At 39.1% G+C, this 23,259-nt stretch overlaps 1 protein-coding gene across 1 annotated transcript in view; it reads left to right on the top strand.

The window, feature by feature from the left end:
- The window catches only part of ZNF366 (zinc finger protein 366), a 35,876-nt gene extending 26,074 nt beyond the window's left edge, over nt 1-9,802 (top strand). Inside the window, 2 exon segments of the mRNA XM_069001113.1 lie at nt 1,795-1,969; nt 3,903-9,802. Coding sequence (XP_068857214.1) covers nt 1,795-1,969; nt 3,903-4,438 — 711 coding nt within the window. The 3' untranslated portion in view covers nt 4,439-9,802.
- The last annotated feature ends 13,457 nt before the right edge of the window (nt 9,803-23,259 follow it).

The raw sequence follows: 23,259 nt of genomic DNA on the forward strand, positions 1-23,259 counted from the left end.
AGCAGCTGTCAAGGTACAATCAGCTGCTGTTATTCCTTGCAAATTTTCTGTGCCCATCAGTACTCTTCTCCTCTGTTTCCTTCCAGCATTTTCTGAGTTGTTTTTTGGTTCCAGCATTTCTCTGAGTATAAACAATCCTGCATGTTATCTTTGTTTGAATGTGAAGAAGCCAGTATTCTTTCCTCAGTGGATGGATGACCCTTGGAAACAGATACCTTACTTTTGAAAATTAATTTTCAGTGGCTATTCTTTTTTTTCCCACCAATTGTCTTGTCTAACACTTTGCTGATAAATTTATTTGCTAGAATTTTTATTTTAGCAAAATCACAAACAGAAAATCACAAAAGGGTACATAACCAGCTGAAGCAAATAATTTTTTTAAAAGCAAGTGAATGTTTTCAGAGTCTTTCTTTTTGCTTTTTGATTCAGCTCTAGCTTTTATTTTAAAACAGTATACCTGCTAATTTTTGTATTAATGAACTGATTCATTAATTAACATTCATTGATTAACTCAAGAGAGGGTTTAAACCACAACACATACAGTACTGTTTCTCCAAGGATCCTTTTATTATCTACATTTCATCCAGATATTCCAGGTGATGACTTTCTGAATTTTAATCTACAAGTTCTGAATCAGATCTTCTGTAATACCCAATAAATAAAACCAGAATTCAGATTATACAAAAATTCTGGTGGATTCTTAGTAATTTCTATTTAGTAATTGTCTGACCGATGGTTGCTCTGCTAGATAGAGGTTTCAGTTACTCAGTAATGGTGATTCTGGCTCATATAGTAATAAAGAAAACCTTAAGAAATTAAAATCTTATGGTAAAACAAGTCAGGGGAAAAAAAAAAAAGAAGTAGAGAGCAAAGAGAGAAGTTTGCAGAGGATGGAAATAGCCACTTGAATGTGAATAAAATTATAAATCCTGATAAGGAAAGCCCAGAAGACAAGTAAGACTAGATGCCTGTAATAGTGATGTCAAACTCTCATGTCTTAAGAATGCATAAGAGTCCAGACTACAAAAGGGCCCATCTAAATAAACAACAACAATGAATAAAACCCACCCTTATTGTTCCATCAAAGGGAAAATTGAATGATCAATGGCTTGAGCTGGCAGAAACATGCTTCAGGGAAAGCTGAGTCATTCTTGCAGGCTCAGTAGTGTTTAAATTGCAGCTTACTCACCAGAGACACCAAAACACACCAGTTGATAAACAGAAGATAAAGCAATCAGGGAAAAAAAGGGTGAGCAAGAAACACAGAAAAACAAGGAACTGCTTTTTCTAACTTTTAGCAAAATGTGCAGCCATTTAATTTCCATTTAAAGAGAAGTAATATTCTGCTTGACTGTTTCACAGAAACCCTTAATTGGTTTTATTTTGTAATTCCATCTCTGCCTGACATTGCCCTTGATTAAAGGCTAGATGTATAAACAAATGGAATGGTTCACCAGGGCAGAAATTTGTGCTTTGAATCTCATTCAGATTAAGAGCCTTGCAGATTACTCCCTTAAGTCTTTCCCCTCCTGACAACAACATGGACTGCTTTTGGGGAATCCTTGACTATGTGTCCTGGTCACCAATATTAAAAAATGTCAGCAGTTCAGAACACCTTAGATAGTCAACCATATGTTTTTGTCTGGAGGACTTTTGCATGGAACTTTGAAAAATATATTGCAGCCAAAACTGTCAGGGTTTAAGTTGAGAATTGTAGGTTCTATTTCCTTTAAAAATGTTGTCCTTGAAAACACTGCTTCAAACTAATAATTTTCATTTTTACCATTTTTACAGCTGTGTGGAAAGGAGTTTAACAGAATGCACAATTTAATGGGACACATGCACTTGCACTCAGATAGTAAGCCATTTAAGTGCCTCTACTGTCCCAGCAAATTCACCTTGAAGGGGAACCTAACCAGGCACATGAAAGTCAAACATGGGGTCATGGAAAGAGGATTTCACTCTCAAGGTAATAATTTTCAGCAAGATTATTCTCTGTGGGATCTGAATATGCATATCAGTAAACACAAATGGGCTTTGTACTACAGATCCACCAACTCGTGCCATAGATCCAATGTTATTGCAAGAGGTAAAATCCCATAAGCCTAGGAAGTTGCTATTAGCTATATTACTATAATGTTACAGAGATCCCCAATAAATCCTAAATTAATCCTAAATTCACAGAAACAGAGAATCTAAAACACTTATGGTTCTTTCTTGCTGCTTATTGGATTCCAGTCTGGAATGGGAATGGAATCCTCAGACCCCTCAGAGGGTCTACATCTAGGAGCCTTGGTCATTCTGTGCTGTATTGACATAGCTGGGGTCAGATAAAGGCCATAGGCTCAAGATCTCATTTACAAAGAAGCACGTGTACAGGAGGAGATATTCCTCCCCCATCTCAAAGTAAAAGGATTTTTGACTACCGGGGGTATCCTGCAAAACGTTTCCTGTCTGCCACCTACCACATATACTTCCTGAAGTCATCTTCATGTGTGTAAACATGTCAATGCTATCTAAAGAAGTGGGGCAATTAAGGATAATCTTTTTGAGGGTTTGGGTATCCAAGATATGTTTTTCAAGATTTTGCAGATAAATAATTCTTTAATGGGAAAGATTTCTTGTTGTCCCTCATATTCAAGCTTTAGGGCAGCCTAGCAGATGTGTAAAACGCTTACTCTAATGACATTCGGTGTAAAATTTATGAAGATCTTAATGGCTAATGAAATAAGTGTTTTTTCTGTAAATCTCCTACAGCACCATGCTAGTTAGACAATTATTTGTAACTGGAGATTGCCTAAGAGCTTTTCATTGCGCAGAGATTCTGCAGCCTTTGAGGCTTATCAGATACAAGAAAATTTGTGAGGCCTGACACCTGTTTATGAACTCTTTTAACAAATACAGCTTGTTGCAAAGTTACATCTGCTGTCTAGTGAGACTGCATAGATCCTTCAGAAACTGGATTCAATTACTGAGGAGAAAATAGAAACCAAAGAAAGCAAAAGCGAGTAAAATATTGACTTTCATAGCTGTTTGCTATTGGGTGAAATCCTCACCCTGTATTTTCACTAGTCTTTACTGAAGCTGGACTCTGCCTGCAGTATCTGAATTCTTTTCAATATATCCTGATGATGTTTGGAGCATATCTGAGTCCACAGATGCCTCTTGGATAGTCTGTATTTCCAGCAAAAGGGAAGACATTGACAAATACTAAGACAAACCAGATCCAGGACTAGATGCAGATTTATACTACACTGTTCAAAATCATCATTTGTTTGTAATGATTTCCTCAAGCTGAAGCACTGTCCAGTGCACAGAGCTTTTCAGTTGATTGGTTTCTCAGTGCATGAAAAAGGAAAAATTAAGGAGAGTCATAGACTGCTGAGACTGTTGTCTTTTCATTTTTAAAGTATTAACTTTGAACCACAGTGTCCATAGAACAAACACATTAACATGTTTTTAGTGTCTTCCACTCTGAAAAATAAGATACAAAACCTGGGACTTATATTATGGACTGTGATGCTTTAGATCCGAGTTTTCTTTTAAAAAAAGAATAGGAAGGAGGAAGTGAGTAGGTTGATTGGCAAAATTCACTTTACAAAAGGCCAGACCACTTCACTTTATTCCCAGCTGCATCATCCAGAGTCTGTCATGAAAAAAACAATGCTTTGTGTGTCCTAACCTGGCTGTGAAGTGTATACAATAGCACTTCTTTTTGCAGCATCTCAAAGGAGATGCCATGAGACATAAACAGTGAAGTACTTGGAGATAGCTGGTTGGAAGACAAAGGTAAAGTATGAAATTCAAAGCCACCTCAGATTTTGTTTTTTAGCCATGTATCAAGTAGCAAAATTTCCTATATATAAATTTTTCCTTTTCTCCTCCCCTCAAACCACTACAAGGTTTTGGAAGAGGAAGGATTGCTCTGTCCCAGACAAATGTCTTGAGAAGCTTGGAACAAGAAGAGCCATTTGATCTTTCCCAGAAAAGCCAAGGGAAGGGAATCTCATTTCATTCTGATGGTGAGAGTGCCAAGGGAAGCTCATGCCAGGAAGAAGAGGAAGACAACTGCTATGAGGCAGAGCGGTACAGCCCTGCTACATACCATCATGATGACAACAAGCTGTACATGGCTCAAGATCTCTCTGGCAAACCTGAGTGCATGATGAAGGACTTCAGAGAGTCCTACTGCAATGAGAAGGAAGAAGTCTTAAGTGAGGGAGGACTGGGGAAGAGAATAGGAAATTCAGACAAAGAGGAGAGATGTGGAGAGGGAGAGCTTGCAAACAACAAAGAACACCTCAGCTTTAGATCCTTTGAAAAGGCCAGACTTGGTCACTCTCTCTCTGATTACTTGTATTTCAAGCACAGGAACAAGAGTTTGAAAGAATTGCTGGAAAGAAAAATGGAAAAACAAACAATGCTTATAGGCATTTAAAACGGACATTTTAAAAAAGCTGGAAAATGGTAACCAGATAGATTTTAACATGAACTGTAAGCTACCAAAGCCTGGAAATCTGTAGTAGTATTTAGAAATAAATAAGCCAAATTATTAAAAATAATTTAGGGTAAAACATATACATTACAAGAATAAAGCAGCTCGAGGTCACCAAGAAATGCAATAGATATTGAATAATAACACTTTTATATTTATCCATTTGATGTATAACAGCCAATGGGTTGGGTACAGAAGTTTACTTCCTATTATATGGGGATAGATACATGCAATTTTCTACTTAGCAGAAAGCAACATACTTTAGCATCTGATTTATTATCTGACTAAATATATATGAACACTTCTAACCATATGCCTCAAAAATATCTGAAAATACTAAGTATTTCACATTATAAGCCAGAGTACTATTAAACACAGCATGCATGAAAATGCCGTCAATATTCAGAACTAACACAGTCCAAATCCTTTGGTTTACTGAAGTGACTCTTACTTCAACTGCTTACAAAGAGAAACGGGAAACAAATTAATAAGAAATACTATTTCTTGGGAGGCAGTAAAGGACAGCTCAGTAATGCTTTGAAAGGACTGGAATTTTTTACAAAATCTAGTCCTCTGGCACAAGAAACATTTGTGCTTTGCTGTGTGTCAGCCAGTATGGGAGTATTCAGAAATTTTTGAAGTGAAATAGCATAGATTGTGTAGACATTTTGCTCTAGTGCCTGCTTAGACCAACACATTTAATGGGCAGCATCAGCATGCAGCATTCGCAATCTTGCCGTAGTTACACGTAGCACAGTATGAGTCATTTCACTGAAAAAATTATGCAGTTTTGCCATTTATCTCTTCAGTTTATCATGACCAGTAAGAATAATTTTGAACTGCACAGATCTGATCAATTTTTGTTTCAGAAGGTAAAAATAACCCTTCTAAAACAAGCAGTACCTCAGAGAGGAAAACTTTCCTCTTATTGGAGTCAGAAATTTTCTCGTATTACACACATCTTGAGCAGTAAGCTGCAGGCCTTTCAGATGAATTTCACTCATGATGTTTTTACGGAGTCAAACCCAGCTTTTCATCTTCTGATTCCGATACAATTATAGGTTTATAACAAACATGGAAAAAGCATTTTCCACTAAACTTTTCATTAATTGCATGAATAGTTTGAACAGCATATTAGGTCCTGTATCTTCAAGAAAGGCAAAAAAGCAGCCCTTCACCTATTTCTTACATGGAAATAAAAATTTACTTAGTCATAAAATTTGTCCTAAGTCCTTCGGACATCCCAGTTCAAAAGGTTGAAATCCATATATATGGTACATCTCTTCCAAATATTACTCCCTTCTTCACTTACCTGCCAAGTTCTTGATTTGAAATACATTCCAGTTATGCTCTCTCTATATAGCAAGTTAAAATTAAATATATCTTATGGTTTGCTAAGACAAGTCATGTAGCTGCAGCTCTCTGCACCTATAAGAAAACACGTCTTTCAAACTAATGATCCTCATGGCTACAAGTTAATCAGGGCAAAGTCCTTATTCCTCATATAAAACTGGATTTGTGCAGTTCGGCTGCAGATGGTGCTTTCCTTTCTCAAGGCTGAAACATGTCAGAACACATGCAGAAATTCATGCAGAGAAATCTGTTGATAAAAGAAACAGTAACATCCAGGTGATTCTTCTAAATTAACTCTATGCCAGATGTGCATATTTTTTAAAATAGAAAGGTTATGGCAGATTGAACAGAAAGGCAGGTCACTTTAAACCTAGAATTTAAAATTCTTTGAAAGTGACGTGTATTTTAGAGGTACATAGTCATGTTTCTTCAGGGATGAAGAGATGTATCATAAACATTCCTCTTCCTTGCTTTAGCTGTAAGACGATGCCTATTGGAAAAGGAGCCATCTTTCTTTCAAGGAAGATGTTGTGGTCATGTAGGAAAATTAGAAAATTTTTAGAATAATGAGTGTCACTGTAGTCTTTCTTAGACTATAGGGGAAATGATCAGGTAGAAATTCAGCATGGTCTAGTAGATAGTCCCTCAGAAATGGGAGCAACTCCTTCAGTTAACTTGGCTCTAGCTTGTCTCTGCCAGACAAAAGCTCCCATTTGAGTATGTATACAGCCAAGAGCTGGGAGTCCCCAACTCTTAGAATTGTCTCCCTCTTGGTGGTGTAGTTTCCAGATGTGCATGGTTCCAGATCAGTCCACTCCACCTTTCCAGCCATATTAGTTCTCACGATAAGAAGAACAGCCAAGAAATCAGGAATCTATTCACAATTTCTGGAAAGGTGATCATGCAGATGGGTTGAATTTAGCAAGCCCTTCACTCCTGTGGTGAGCAAAGCAGGAAGGTACACAGCCCTTCCATTGCCTGTTCATTGGAGAGTGCTATGGGACAGCTAGACAGCCCTTATCAAGAAAGAAACAAAGTATTACATATCAATTGCTGTCCAGACAAATGGAGCAAAGGAGACACTTTCAGCAGAGTTCAGCTCCCGGCCACTAATATCAAAGAATGTATTCTACCTGGGCTTCAGCAAAGCCTTTGATACTGTCTCCCATGGCATTCTCCTGGAAAAGCCGGCAGCTCCTGGCTTGGGCAGATGAACTCTTCACTTGGGTAAAAACCTGGCCATATGGCTGAGCCCAGAGTGGTGGTTAAAGGAGTTAACTGCAGTTGGCAGATGTTCACCAGTGGTGTCCCCCAGAGGTCAGTAATGGGCCCAGCCCTGATTAATATCTTTATTAATCCTCTAGATGAGGGGATGGAGAGCTGCTTCAGTCACTTTGCCACTGACACAATGCTGGGAGTGAGTGTTGATCTGCTGGGGGGAAGGAAGGCTTTGCGGAGGGGTCTGGATTGACCGCCTGAGGGCAGTGGTCAGGTTCAGCAAGGTCCAGTGCTGGGCAACAACTATCCCAGGCAGCGCCACAGGCTGGGGCAGAGTGGCTGCAAAGCTGCCCACAGGAAAAGGACCTGGGGGTGCTGGTGGCAGTGGCTGAACATGAGCCAGGGTGTACCCAGGTGGCCAAGAAGGCCAATGGCATCCTGGCCTGTACCAGGCAGCAACAGTGTGGCCAGCAGGACCAGGGCAGGGATTGTCCCCTGTACTTGGCACTGGTGAGGCCACACCTCAAATCCTGTGTTCAGTTCTGGGCCCCTCACTGCAAGAAAGACATTGAGGTTCTGGAGCATGTCCAGCAAAGGGCAACAAGCCAGACACCATCCCTGGAGGTGTTCAAGAAATGACTGGATGTGGCACTTTAGTGCCATGGTCTATTTGACCAGATGGTGATTGGTCAAAGGTTGGACTTGATGATTTTAGAGGTCTTTTCTTACCTAAATGCTTCTGTGATGACATCATTCTGCAACTGCAAAAATTATGTCTACTGGAACCATGCAGTCCAGAGTTTCCTTACAGACCTTGTAAGAGAATGTGTCAGATGTGTCCCTAGGAAAGGAAATAACTGCAGATAGTTCTGGGTTGTCTAAATGGTTAATCCAAACTCCTTCAACCACATTCACTGCATTCAGTTTACTCACTTCTACAGTTGCAGTTCTCACTGGAGCAGAAGCACCTGACAACCACATACAGACAGATGGAAAGAAATCTCAGAATGGCAATACTATTTGCAAATAATTCATAATGTGAACTGCATTTTTCTAGAAAGCAGAATATTTCTTCACAATGAGACTTTGAGATTCTGCCCAGTCACAAAGTCACACTAAGCTAATTCACAAACACCCAAGTCTAATTCATGATAGAATTCTAAAAAACTCATCTAAAACTGTAAATTATCAATAAGAGAAATTGTGAACAAAATTATTACTGAGGTAAGGAGACAGTGCCAAGTGACTCAAGCAAAGTGGTTAGGAGATGATAGTCCTCCCTACCGTTGAACATAATGCAAATGGGTCTAAGACACTTGTTGCAAAATGGCTTCAAGGGACAACTTAAAAGTGAAATAACAGCCTTCATTGTGAAGCACCTTGCTTTTCAAACATAAGTTATTTTCACACTATTTACATTGGCACCGCTTTGGGAACAGACAGTAACAGCTTTTGCTTTTTAATAGCTTTGAAAATGCTTTATAGAAATTTGCTCTCATAATGAAGCTATTTCCCATTTGTAATTTTCAAGAGATTAGCTTCCTTATTTTGCCTTGTGTAGAGGCTCAGAAGTCCAGTGGAGACATTGCCTGTGTCCTGGACATTGGGGGATATATTTTCTTCTTTTTCTCATTCCTAATGTGAGTTTGTCTACCTTCTTCTAGCTATGTTGTGGAAAAAAAGTATTTATCTTACTCTTACTCTCTGTTATTTGGGTTTTCAGTTTATGGGGACACATGAAACTAAAGCCCAGTCTCCACCACCTCTATATAAAATCACATCTATACCAATTTCCTGCATTGTTATATGCAGTCTTGTTTCATTGTTTTGGAGAGCATTACAGCAAGTAAGAGTGGCTACAAACTTGTACAGCTGAGACGGCTGAGATGCTTCCAGAAGTCCTGCTGAGAAAAGGTAAATTTGCCCTACTATAATGTATCTGGGCAACTGAAGGCGTGTTGTTAAGTTAGAGGCTTTTCTGATGTTAAGGATAGCAGGGAGAGTTCTGCAAGACACTTTGGAGTACAGAGTAGGTGGAGGAAAAGCCAAAAGCTGGGCTAATAAAGTTTAAGAGGTGAAGATAGACAACGTATTTACAGGGAAAGCGAAGTCGTATGTGACCTTGGAACAAGGTGTTTTCAGTCTGGCCACAAGGACTCGGCCATCTCCTTGTGAAACTGAGCTTTCCTGGCTGCCAGACAGCCTTCAGTTTGTGAGGGCAAAGATAGGTGCTCTGTATTCAGAAGCTCAAATGGTAAAATACTTCATGATAATATCATAATTAAAGTCTATCCTGTGCTGTTTCCTGTAAAACAAGTTACTGCACCCACCTTTTCACAACTCTGTGTTTGTCTACTACCTATTCTTTGACTTCTCTCTTTATATGGTGCTGCTGGACTCTGCTGTTTTGAGTGTACAGTTAAGAAGTAATATAAGTACTGTATTTATTATTCCTAGAAATTTTAATAATTATTAACACTTTTGAAAATGTCATGTCTGCTTAGCTGAACAAGATGTAATAGAGCTAACATTTTGTACTCCTAACAGATTTTGCAAATAATATGTTGCATATTTATTTCATGTAGAACATCGAGTTCCTATTTAAAGCCACAGCTCGTGAAGTGAACCAACTATATGTGAATCTTTAGTTTCTGGCTTTCTGTCTCAATAGTAAAAGCATGTATGATGTATTGTATTAATTTAAGCAAATAAATATGTACTGGAGAAGCTGCCGTACTTTGTATTGAAATGGATCTGGAGTTCTTGCTGTTCTAGGTATTTTATATGGCAAGTGAATGGGTCTGGTCTGACAATGTCATTCATCACTGAGCACCACTGAAGAGTGGTTTCTTGTAAAGGGAAGGCTAAATCACTGATGAAGGACTAGTTAGAGGACAAGAGCAGAAGAGCTGCCAGGTCCTCTAAGGCAGAGAGATCACTTTATTATTACAGACTACACAGAGGACGTAAAAATGCTCTGGAGTGATTATGGTATTTGTCAGCGTGGCTTCAGACAAGCTAAAAGAGAAAGATCCTTTTCTTAGAGATTTTTCAAAGAACTGCATCATGTAAAAACAGAGGAAAAAGCAACCAGATGTATTGTAAGATTGAAGTTAAGAAAATAGAAATACCATTATTGCTTAAGGAATAAGCAGAAGACTGAAATCAGACCTAATGTTACCTTTTCTAGAGGAAAGAATCACTTTTAAGTACTAATTAACCTCTTGAATTTGTTTGCTTTAATGAGATCCTGATTGAATTGGCATCATCAGACTTCAGAGAGAACATTTCAAAGTGGTTTTGAGCATACAGAAAGCAACTGGAATATTTGCTATAACGTAACTCAAGTAATAACAAAATAGATGTTCTGTTTCTAATTCTCAGAGGTATATGCCTTAAAAAGTGGAAGAAGGCTTATGCAAACACTAGAAATACATGCTGGAGGCTAAAAATACCCCAGAACTAAATCTTTATTTTCCTCCCTATTTTCTTTTGTCGTCCCTCATGCTTTGATTGTAGGATTATAAGCTACCTTTACAGAAGGAGGATGAGGATGTGTTGGAGATTGACCTAGCTCATTCCCGTGTGACTCAGTATCAGTGAATGTTGAAGTTTCTCCTTTGTCAGTCACAAAAATCTGATTTAGAAAAATATGTTTGGTATTTTTCACAAACTTCCTCTTCAACTTAGCTCAGTTCAAAACTGAGCTATGTTTGCTTATGCTTTCATTTACATTTTCAAACTAGCTGAAATTAAGTACAAGATAAAGAGAGCCTCTCAGATGTTCCTGGGGGGCATTTCTGTGACTATAGTGACATGTTGAAAGGCCCAGAGTATCTAAAGGTATGGAGACAGACAAATTAATACACAGCCTCTTACCAAAGTTATCCCATTAATACACTCTTAGGCTCATGTAGTGTCATACAGCTAAATATATTTGCCCACTGGTTCATAAAGTGAAAATCTGATCTAAAAACGCACGCAGGATGCCAGTAATTTCAGCATTTACAGATTATGAAACACACTGCTAATGCTGCTTCTATATATGATAATGTGTGATATGATGGGGTATGCTCTATGATGGATCATATAGCATAAATTTCCCTAATTATCACCTGTAATGAAAGTACAGCTGAACAGAGGACAGACACATTATGAATAAGTCTTCTGATGTCCTATCATTCTGATTACACTCTCTGAAAAAATACTTTACATCTATCCCATCACAGAAATTATTTAATCTGGAGGAAGCCAGACTTTCCCTTTACTGAATTATTTCCTGTACTGAATTATTTCTTGTAGTGGGAACATTTTATTCAAAAGACCTCTGTCAATTTACATCAGTAGACAATGTTAGCCTGTGGTTTCGGAGTTGGGATTTTCTGATTGTACTGTGTTTTTTCAGTACTTCAATACCCTTACACTGCTGAATGGAAAATCGTTGAAGAATAAATGATGTTCAAGACACTAATTAGCCAACTATAAAATGGGTTGCAGTAAAATGAAAATGATGGAGTTGTGTGAAAACTCGAAAGGCATTTCTACCTTGTGGGGAGCTATTGTGAAATTAGTGGAGATAGGAACTGTCTAAAAATATCACATAAATGTCTCTAAAGGAAACACAGTTATGTACGTGGCAGATATAAACTCAGAATAATATTTATTGATACAGAGTGATATGTTGCAAAGGAATTCTGCAAATTGCTTTATTCTTTACAGAATTTCTACTTCAAATTATAGGACCTTTCAAGAAACACTAAATCATGATATTTTCTATTTGTTTCAAAGGCCAAGATGAGTTTTTAAAATCAGTTTATAAAGCCAGCCAGCAACATAAATATGATGATAACTGACAAGAGTGGTGAAGTCTTACTGTGAAATTGAAACAGTATTGTGCTTAGTACAATCTATCCTGAAAGCATGTGAGAGAAGCATCAAGATCAGACAGGTCCAAAATTATATAGGTCTGATAAACATACTTACAGACACTGCCTGGAAGCTTAGAAAGAAATACAATCTTAGGTGGAAAAAATTAGAAGTCATTCCCTAACAAGAGTTTTTATTAAAGCTACTACATAGCAAGTTCTAAAAGGATTGCATGAGGCAGACCTCACATGAACAGTCAAGGCTAGACACCAGCAAAACTAATTCCATGGAAATATTTCCTACAGAAATGTCTGGGGTTGCTCACGACCACAGTGGCTCATACATGTATGTTACCAGCTCTCTGTGGGAGAAACCACCCCCAGCCAGCTGGCAGAATGGATCATGAGGGAGAGTTGCACAAATGTCACCCATTACACAGCAGCTAGTTCATTTTAAATATATTATCCCCTGGTTAAGCAAACCTGCCTAATTTCACTCTGAAGGGTATGAGGCATGCTTCTGCAGTCTGTCCAACCCACTCTTTCGTAACATGCAGCTGTGAGACAGAAATGTTTTAAATAGTTGCACCCATTTCACTAATGAACATCTGATGAGGACACGCACTAGCATTCCTGATTTCAGCAGTGACATCAGCAGTCTTCCTACCTGACTTGTACTAGCAGATCCAATACCTGTACAGCATGAAACCACCCCACTACTTGTACCTGTTGGATAACGTAGGGCCTTTGAATTTCCGTTGTGCTAGTAGTCTCATTGTTAGGAGTCTAACCACATCACAGATATCTTAACCTATTTCCTCAGTTTCTTGCAACCCCATACTAACAGATTTATTTTATTCTAGGGCTTTAATTGTGTATTTTTAGGCTTTCATGTAGAGCCAATATTTGTGTAGATCCTATTATGCGTATAGAGGAGAGTGAGTGATTAATTGCATGTGTTTTTGACAGACATTGGCCAAATAGCAAAATATATTTTCTTATTCTTCTGCTCTTCTTTTTTTTATTTTGTATTTAAAAATAAAAAGTTTCTTCTCTTTTCATTTTACTTGTTCTTATTAACTCCTAAGCCCTAGTGCTTAGACCACCAATAACCTTTCTACAGGGGATTCTAAGTGGTCAGGATGATCTCTGAGAGCACTGCTGCAGAGCCATTTCTGCCCTTTTCTTATAAAAAGCTTGAAAGAAAAAAGAACAACCTAGTGTGACAGATGAACAGACAGAATGACAGACATAGGTGCACTTACCATTGTCAAGAGACTGTACTGTGAGTGCACTTACAACAGTCCTTGTTCTAAGTAAAGTGAAGAATTAATAAATTTTAAATTAATTTTAAAAAAACTGTTTCAGAGTTTACACTTTTCAGATTACAGAGTGAGTAATAGCACACAGTCAGAACACACAGATTTGCACAGAGTGGTCAAAATTTTTAATCTCACTTTTATTTTTAGATCTCATGAATTAACAGTCTAGTAAAACAGAGGATACTTCTAATGAGTCAATTTCCATATATGAGATTTTTCAAAGACAAATGGAAAAAAAATCGCTTTGGGTTGACAGCAACCATAAAATCCTGCAATCAGATTATGAAGAGTGGTTCCATCCTGCTCCTATCATCCCAAAGCAACAGCTTTATAAAGCAACACAGCCAGCAAACCTACACTTGCTCTTGGGTCTGTGTGGGTTTGTTGTAAAGTTAAAGATCTGTTTGCCAAGAATTATCTGCCACCTTCTGTTTTCAGCTCAAGCACCTCAATTACAGTGTTGTCTAAAGGAACGGAGCAATTGCTTGCACATCAGAAAATTTCCCCTTTTCAATTTTTTGTTTTCAAGTGTCTTCAACTTTTCACCTTAAAATCTCATCCCAAACAGCCATGAGTCATGCAAAAAGAGTTAGGGAAGCAGGGAAAGACAGCATAATCCTTTTGGAGGTCTATTTGATTAATAAAATAGATAATCTTACTAATATTAAATGCCTTCCAAATTTTATAGTAAACATCCCTAAAATTCCTTTTGTTTTAGAGCTGCTTTATGTTGTTAACACACAGACAAGGCCTAGTTACCCAGTAAGTAGAAAGCTGTCCTACACTGTTCAGACCTGAAAGCCCTCCAAAACCATTTAATTAAACATGTAGCTTTTCAAGATTTACACTGCATTTTTTCTTTGCTGTGTTGTACTTTCCCAGTAGTGTACTGACCCTCCCACCACTTTCTGATGCAGTTACACAGGAGGATGCCTGGAGGCAAGGCCACCAGAAGAACCATATCTCCCTCGCCCTGAGCTCTATCCTCTCCAGCCAAGGAGTCTCCTGCATTTTACAAGCTGGTTAGGGAGAAAAACCTTTTCACCTTGGGATTATGGGGTATAAACCATTGCAGTCAGGTTTGTGGGAGAGACTTGAGGCTTTTCCCCACTACAACAGAGGGTCACAATCTTTCTCCCTGTGGCTCCCAGAGAGAAAGTGGTCAGGGTTTCCCTGTGGCACACAGCGAAATTGGGGTCAGCCTCGCACTAGGGAACAAAAGGATTAAAAACGTGTACAAAAGAGAACTACATCCATATGCCACGACTACCATGAGTCAGCACTTACGATTTCTCCCATAAAGCACAGTCTCAGTGGATGCAAGAGATAGGGTCTTGATTAGACCTGCTCTGTACATTGGCTGGAATTATTTTAGGAAACAGTTTTGAAATCTGCCTTTCAGGAGAGCATGAATACACTGAGGAGCAGTCAATTGTGTTGAAAACCAGCCCAATAGCTCAATCAGGGGAGAAAAATGCAGTCATAACTGAAATGCAGCTGTGTATTTCACTGCTTGTAGCTCCTCACTTAGCTCTACCTCCATTTTCTCAGGTCCTTCACCACTGCAGGCTACAAGCCATTCTCATAGCCAATCTCCAGCAAACATCTGACAAAGGATATCCAGTCCTTGTGCTCTTTTTTCCATTTTACTGTTTCCAACCTCTGTAAAACAAACATACCAAACCCTCAGCGTTAGCTCCAAGCTCTGGGGAAACAGTGCTCCTTCCCTTCAGCCCTCCTGAATGCCTCTCTCCATCTTGCTGCTCCCTCAGCAAGGTGACTGACCAATCTCCCTCACTGTGTGAGCTCTCTTGGTTTCCATGCTGGTGGACACATTTGAACCAATTTCATGTCCATTTCCTCCCACCTTCTTTATTTCTGCTAACCTTTGGGTGTTTGACTTTACAACCTGAATAATGTCCTTTCTGGGTATACATTTAGTTGTTATGGAGCTCTCCTTTGTGAGAGGAGGAATAGCGTCACTCGCCTCAAGTGCCATCAGCTGTCTTTTCTAGCAATCTTTTTTCCCCTTCTGCTCTATCTTCCTTTTGCTTATTCTTTCCTCTAGGCAGCTGCTACTGGCACATCCTCTTGACAAGTGGGAAGCTGTAGGCAGTTATGTTAGTCAGAGAGTAAGACCAAATATAGAGCAAAACTGCATGCTGTTTCAAAGTGTGTTAAGGTTCACTGTGAGAGAAAGTAAGAGTAGCTCCATATTTGTGGAAGATTGGATAGCACTCTCCATGTCTAAATGCAATTTTTAATTCTCTTGTCCTCAGCCGTCCTATTAATGTTGCCTTTTAAAGGGTAAATTTTAAAACCATGATCTATGGGAAAGTCGAATTGACTTTCAGAACAGATTTTTTTTTTACCACAAGCCAGGTGTAACACATGTGAGAGTAAAGAGGGCTTCATGGAGACAGTTCAGCATGCTTGAACAGAATCTCAGGTTTGTCTCCTGTCTTTAATGGGCAGCAGCAGATTGGTCACTTCATCAAATGGCAATGATGATATCAACCTGAGCTGTTTGTCCTTAGGTGAGGCATGCAGGCAGAACTTACAGGACAGCATAATCCACCCCACAGTTCAGATGGAAAACAGCTTTAGCTCTCAGTTGAGGCTGCTGTCTGCAGTTTATGCTTTCAGCCCATTACTGAGGAAGGGTACATTACTGTACCTAAAACAGGTGCCAGTAGACCTTTCAACTTTGAATGCCTGACCAGCTGCCAGTTTTGTATTTACAATAGAAGATAAAATAAGGTTTCTGACAGCCAAACTTCCTTTTCTCTCTCTTCCTCCTCCCATGGCTGAGCAGACTCTGATCTGCAAATGCTCCTGTGCTGGTGTCTGACTAGACAGCATTACCCTGGCAAAGTGTAAACCTGACCCAGTTTGACTTGGCTGTTCAATTTTTCGTGGCACACAGCCAACTTGCTACCAGTTGGGCTATTCATGCTGCAATAGGAAGCAATCTTCCTGACATGCAAACTTCCTTCTTCTTCTGCCTGAGCAGCATGCAGTCAAAGATGCTGAGCTAGATAAAGAACAATTTGACCCTATAAAATATGGGTCTTGACCCAAGACTTTACTTCAGCTTTATTGTGCTAGCCAGCAGAAAAAACTATCATTACCCATGGCAAACCGGAAAAGGCAAAAATGAGTTCTTGCAATAGAGAATCACAGTTACAGCTCCTAGAGAAGCACTTACCCCATATTCAGCTGCAAATTTGTAACCTGCAAATCTCTGGGAAAAGTTGGACCATGAAAGGTGGTAATCAAAACAGGAATTCAAGGTGCCACTGCGGAGTTTGATTAGCTTTATCTTGCTGGATGGGAATACTAATGCAGTAGGAAGGGCTTCATCACTTGTTGGTTAAATTGGTTATACAAGATCACTTTATTCCTCTTCTTTTCTGTCCTCATGGAAACTCCTAATCCTATTAAAGAAAAGCCTGAAATGGGTTTCACAAACGGGTTTCACTAGTCTGGTCACTTAAACTGATACATAATATTCTTCCTGGAGGACAGAAAGTTAGAAGAAACTTCTGTCTATGAACATCAAGACATCAATATAAGCCACATATTTGAATAAGGCTCTCCTTAGCTCCTTAGCTCAAGGGGAAAGAGAAGCAGGAAAGAAATGGGGAACCTTTATTTTTGTCTCCAACTGAAACAAAAAGCCTTGTTACAGCCTATACCCTAACACCCTTATAGTTCTGCTGTTTAATTGAGCAACTGAAAATTAAAGTCACTGATAAAGTCTTTAAGGAAACTAGAATAATTTGAAGTTAGTAATATCCAGCCATATGGTCTGTATTGTACAGTCTATTTGACTGAGTCAGAGAGATAAAAAATCCACAACGGGAATAAAGTAAGGTATTCATAGAAGAATATCATACTTCTGGCAGAATAACTTTCCCTCCAAGCTGCTTCATCATTGTGACCATGGCAAGTTTTTGAGTCAATACTTCATGAGAATCTTTTACCTCTTGCTGATCATTTCCACTAGTTTCCACTAGTTTTGCAGAAGACTGAGAGGTGTATTAAGGCAAGGGACATTCTCACGAAGTTGCAGAGTAGGATGTGGGTCCACATTGGCTTAGAACAGCCCAGGCCAGCACGCAGGAAGCTTCCCCAGGAATGAGGACTGTTAACCATCCCCTCAGTTGGTTTACAGATGATACTAAGTCGGGTGTGAGTTGATCTGCTGGAGGGCAGGAAGGCTCTGCAGAGGGATCTGGACTGGCTGGATCATGGGCTGAGGCCAGTGGTGTGAGGTTCAACAAGGCCCAGTGCCAGGTCCTGCCCTTGGGTCACAACAACCCCAGGCAGTGCCACAGGCTGGGGCAGAGTGGCTGGAAAGGGCCCACAGGAAAAGGACCTGGGGGTGCTGGTGACAGCAGCTGAACATGAGCCAGGGTGTGCCCAGGTGGCCAAGAAGGCCAATGGCATCCTGGCCTGTAGCAGCAACAGTGTGGCCAGCAGGACCAGGGCAGGGATTGTCCCCCTGTACTCAGCACTCAAATCCTGTGTTCAATTCTGGGCCCCTCATGACGAGAAAGACATTGAGGTGCTGGAGCGTGTCCAGAGAAGGACAACAAAGCTGTTGAAAGGTCTGGAGCACAAGTCCTGTAAAGAGTGGTTGAGGCAGCTGTGGCTGCTTTGCCTGGAGAAAAGGAGGCTCTGGAGAACATTATTACTCTCTGCAACTGCCTGAAAGGAGGTTGTAGCCAGGTAGGGATTGGCTTCTTCTTCCAAATAACAAGCAATAGAACAAGAGAAGAGGTACTCAGGTTGCTCCAGGGAAGGTTTAGATTGGATATTAGGAAAAATTTCTTCACAGAAAGGGTTGTCAAGTTTGGACTAGTCTGCACAGGAAGTGGTTAAGTCACTACTCCTGGAGGAGTTTAAAAGATATGTAGACATAGTACCGAGGGACATTTTTTAGTGGTGGACTTGGCAGTGTTATGACTCGATGATCTTAAAGGCCTTTTCAAATATAGATTCTATGATTCTATGCCTTTCTGGAGGCGTGCTTGACATCACTGGGCAGCAGTGCAGGAAGAGAAAGATACAGTGACTTGCTCTGCTATTTATGTCAATGCACAATATGCATGGAGAAAAAACCAGTTTTGTTTAGATCTTTGAATTGCCTACTTTTTTCTGCATAAGATAAATACTCACTTGTAAAAAAGTTGAGGAGTAGAACTTGAAAAGGCAGTGGATTTGAATCAAGTATCAAGTACCCTGAGGTGTATATTTCTGCTCTCAGCCAAGAGCCTTTACACAAAACATGTTAAATCTGGAAAGTTTGCAATTTGGGGTGTGTGTTGCTCTCTGTTTACAAAGAAAGTACACAAAATTCTCTCTCTTTGAATACAGTAGGGACAAGCAACAGGAGGCAGTTTCTTTGTTCAGAAAACCAAATCTGTTTTAAGCCAGCATTCTGTCCAAAATTAGAACTTTCTCTCCCACTCTGGATCTTTTCCAGGACCATCCATGCTGCTGGTACTTCCTTGGCTGGTTCTGGCTCTTTTTTGACTGCATTTCTGTTAGATTCATGTCACACTCACACATATGCACCCTTATGATCTAGTTCCATAATCATCTGTGTTTGCAGAATACCTTAAAGAAAGCTTTTTTGACCGGTACAGACCAGGCTTTCCTTAGAACCTTGCTGGTCTGTGACTCGGATAGCAGTTTCTACTGTTTCATCTCTTGCTAAATAAAAAGGTATCTAATAATTTTCTTAGTGAGATCTATATGAGAGTCTTCTAGCCAGCCATACTGAAGTTTGAGAACCACCAATATGTCAAATTATGAACTCTGACAGCTACCAGCATCTTTTAGTCTAGAAGTGTTCTATTTGTTAAAAGAAAACAAATTTACGTATGCAGGAGTTCAACTGGCAGGTTCGGAATTAAGAAGATGAATATGAACTATATAAAAGTATGCATGTAAAGAGGAGCATTCTTACAGATTTAGATTATTTAGTGCTACAGTACTGTGAATAGGACTTGATTAAATTCCCTTTGAATATGAATTAAACTAGATAAAAATTTGATTCTTAAAAACAGTACTCAAAAAGGTTAAATGCAGCTTACCTTAGGTACTTCAAAATTAATTTTATTTCACATCTTTGAGTGTCATCTTTTACATCTAAACCTCTGACTCCTTCTGTGAAATGAAATATGTCTGTTCAGTGTAATATTAATATGTACTGACATGCTTGAAGCAGTATGTAATAAGCATCCAGCATTGTTCTGAAAAATTACTCCAGCTGATGATGTACAAACCAGAAGGTATAACAATGCGACCCCAAAATTGCTCTTAGCAGCAGTGGCTATTAGCTGTGAGACAAAACCACTTCGATTTAGTAAATGCTTGGCTGCTTGGAAATGTGGCATATCCCTAGCTAGTCCAGCTTAGGAATCAAATAGGAGAGTTAGTTAATTCATCAGTGGGAAATGGGCATGAGCAAGCTGGTGGGTTGGTCCTAAAGCCCACTGAATCCATACTAATTAGACAGCAATTTGATACTTGTTTTATTGTTAGTGTAGCTGAAGAGTAATTTGAAACATTGCCGTAGAAAACTGCTTTCCGAGCTCAAGCTTTTCCAGGATTCCCTTTCAGCAAATGGAGGGCAGTAACTGTCAGCCTCCAAATCTACTCTCCCTGTTCTTGTGATTCATCCTCAGAGAAAACAGATACACACAGCACTTTCTCTGCTGGTTGTGTAAGGAGACTGTTTTCCTAGTGAACACCCAGCTTGCCTGGATAAAAGTTTGTAGCATATATACTAACTTCTTGTCCACAAAAAGTTACAGTATAATGGAAATCTAACTTACATGTTACACTACAAAATAAAGAGCTAGTGATGTTTCTATTAGGTGCCCAGAAACATTTATAAGCACAACTCATGTTACTTAAGTAATATCATTTAACGACATCAAGTAATAATTTTTTTTCAGAATAGATTCCAAAATGCAGTCTGAAGCTTTTCTGAATTAAAACCCTTTCTGACTGCAGAAATTTTCACTGAAGCCAGTACAGCTTTGCAGGAGAGAAAAAGGTTGATTTGAAACAACTTTTTCAGACAGAAGTTACTCAGAAAGCAATTTTCAGTTGTAACCACTCCTGATCTTATAAAAACTTCAACTGTTCTCTAAAAGTTGAAAGCTGTGATGGTTACATGTACAGTACTGTGTTCCTTTGACTTTTCCCCTTCCTTTAAAATGTAAACCCATGACAGATCCTTCTATTTGTTTATCTTTCACAGCACAGAGCCATGCACATTTCTTGTCCTATACAAATGATTAATAATGTCATGACTTTTTAGCCACTGACTATGAAGAAAGACTTTGCTTTTTACCCTCTGCTTCATAATTTGGAGTCTCCCACCCCCATCCATGACACACAGGCCTGTCATTCTCTTTCACTGTCATTTCCTTCTATTTTATCTAAGTGTTTCAGAGTTTTCCCCAGGAAATTCTTTTCTATTCATTTTTAGTGCTTTTAAGGCAGCAAACAAGATGAAAGCTTAAGGAAAAAAAAATGTTGTCTTTCTTGACATTGTAAATATAGCTGATGTTTCCCTTTTTATAACTATGTGGGATGCAATCTGAGAACTATTAAGGTAAATAGCAATTAGCAAAGACTTCATGTTACAGGACCACAGACACTGCTGAAATGTTTCTAAATCACTTTAAAAGCAACACAAAATTAGAGAAACAGAATAAGGGATTTCTGTGTATATATAAAGCCTAATTGTTCCTTTCCAAAGCAAGTCAAGTAAAACATTTAACTGTTTGTTGGTTCTTAATAATACCTTTAAATCCAGGAATATAACTTCATTGACTTTTTTATGGTATAAACCAGGAATAATAATTTAACGTTGAATTGTTCTTACATGAGAGGCTGTTAATGAAACTCTGGTAGAAGAGATAAGAGCAGTTTCCCTTTCTCTAGCTACTTCTGTGCAATAAGCAGATGGTAAAATGTCTCTCCACATGTTTTACTGTTACCAACAGTCTCATGCAGACAATTTACTGAACACTGTCTTCCATAATCCCCATCTGATAAAGAAACAGCATCGTGAAAAAAAAGATAATCCTGTGGTAATCAGGAATTCCTTCACCTTCACTGAGATCTTCCTAAAGTATGGTAATTAATCTAACAAGCAGGAAAAACTGAGATATAGGAATTCCCCTTGTTGCCATGAAAACTACCAGTCACCTGACTGACAAAGGAAAATAGATTTGTTGTCTTAATAACTTCAGCAGCTGAAGAGAACACAGTGTTTATAGAATTGAAGAATCACAGGATAAGTGAGGTTGGAAGGGACCTCTGGAGGTCATCTAGTCCAGCATCTTGTTCAAAATGGATCCAACTAGATCAGGTGGTTGAAGATGTCAGCTGAGTTTTGAATATATCACAGGGATGGAAACTCGACCATCTTTCAGGGAAATCTGTTCCAGTGCAATGGAAATTCTCCAATGAAAATAGTTTCTTATTCCTGTGTTCTATTTGTTCCTGTTCCCTCCAGTCCTGTCACTGGGCACTTCCATGAAGGGTTTGGCTTTGTCTCTATCTGCAACTGTCTCATGTCTTCCCATGAGGCAGTTGCAGATAGCACTAAAATACTCCTTGCAAAGTTAGCTTCCCATTCTCTGTAGTGTTGTACCAGGACTCTGGACTTGTCCTTGTTAAACTCCCTGAGGTTTCTGACACTTCATTTCTACAGGTTCGAAAGAATTTCATCTTCCTCTCAGCATGCCCTCCAGCATACCTGCCATCCCCTGACTTGATATCACTGGCAGGCTTGCTGTGGGTGAAGTTCCCATCATCCAGGTCATTAACAGAGACATTAAGCAGAATGGGCCTTGTACTGGTTGCCTGGGGAGACACAGTGAGTAACCAGTGAGCACTCTCTGTACTCATGGTCACACAAACCCTTGAATCCTGCAGTCACACCAGTTTTCCACATATTTGACCGTCTGCATATCCAATCTCTAGCTCACCAGCCTGGGTACTAGAACACTACGTTAGATCAAAAAGCTTTGCAAAGTGTGGTACAGCCATCTCATAATAGGAGTCAGTAGGTTTAGGAGCATGGACTTTTGAGCTGCTAAGGATTATTTTTGATTTATTGAATTTTGCCTGCTTCTTTTAATTTCTTTTCTAGTTTTTACTCTGCTACTTATACACAGTTAAAACTTCAGGTTTCTGTTGTCCACTTGACACAGTACTGTCTGAAACCTCAAAAATCATGTGAAAAAGGTAAACAGAGGAACAGGAGCCCATGAAAGGAGACCTGCAATGTCTTATGGCCCCTGCTAGTTGGCACAACATGCATATGAAACATTTTTTCCAGTCAGAATGCTACTTTTCTTTACTGACCATGTTTCCTGGCTGCCTGAAGCCTCTGGGAAGGCACTACGTGTTCTCCTGTTCTCTAAAGAAAGAATTTCTTTTTGTGTGTGTGTGCTTGCAAAGCTAAGACCTGACAGAAAATGTTGTTTAATCATTGCTGATAGACGACACTTTGCAAAGACACCATTCAGAGAAGAGGTCTTTAATTTCAGCTGAAATGTAATAAACTTCAACCACAAAGAAAACCTTTACTGAATTCTAGGAATTCCATTATTTGGCCAAAACAAGGGTTGATTTTTCTTCATTGAAGACAGAATATACTTGGGGAAAACGTTCATTAAAAAATTTCGTTTTCTGTCAAAGAACAGTTCCACCAGAAAATATTTTCAGTCTGTTGGCTGAGGTTAGGTGTGGTGAGTCCCTAGAACCTAGACAATAATTAAGTCATGTCCTTTAAAAGTAAAGATAGAACTAACAACACTCATGTAACCTGTGTGTAATGCCCCAAGTCACTACTAATAAATTGTCTGCTTGCAAACCACTATTGAAACTTTTGTTGCAGTTATTCAAATAAATATTTCAAGTATTTGTTTGAATATCCAATATTAATAATAATAACAACTAGTATCATTAT

The sequence above is a fragment of the Aphelocoma coerulescens genome, assembly GCF_041296385.1.
Source record: "Aphelocoma coerulescens isolate FSJ_1873_10779 chromosome Z unlocalized genomic scaffold, UR_Acoe_1.0 ChrZ, whole genome shotgun sequence".
In the NCBI taxonomy this organism is placed as follows: Eukaryota; Metazoa; Chordata; class Aves; order Passeriformes; family Corvidae; genus Aphelocoma; species Aphelocoma coerulescens.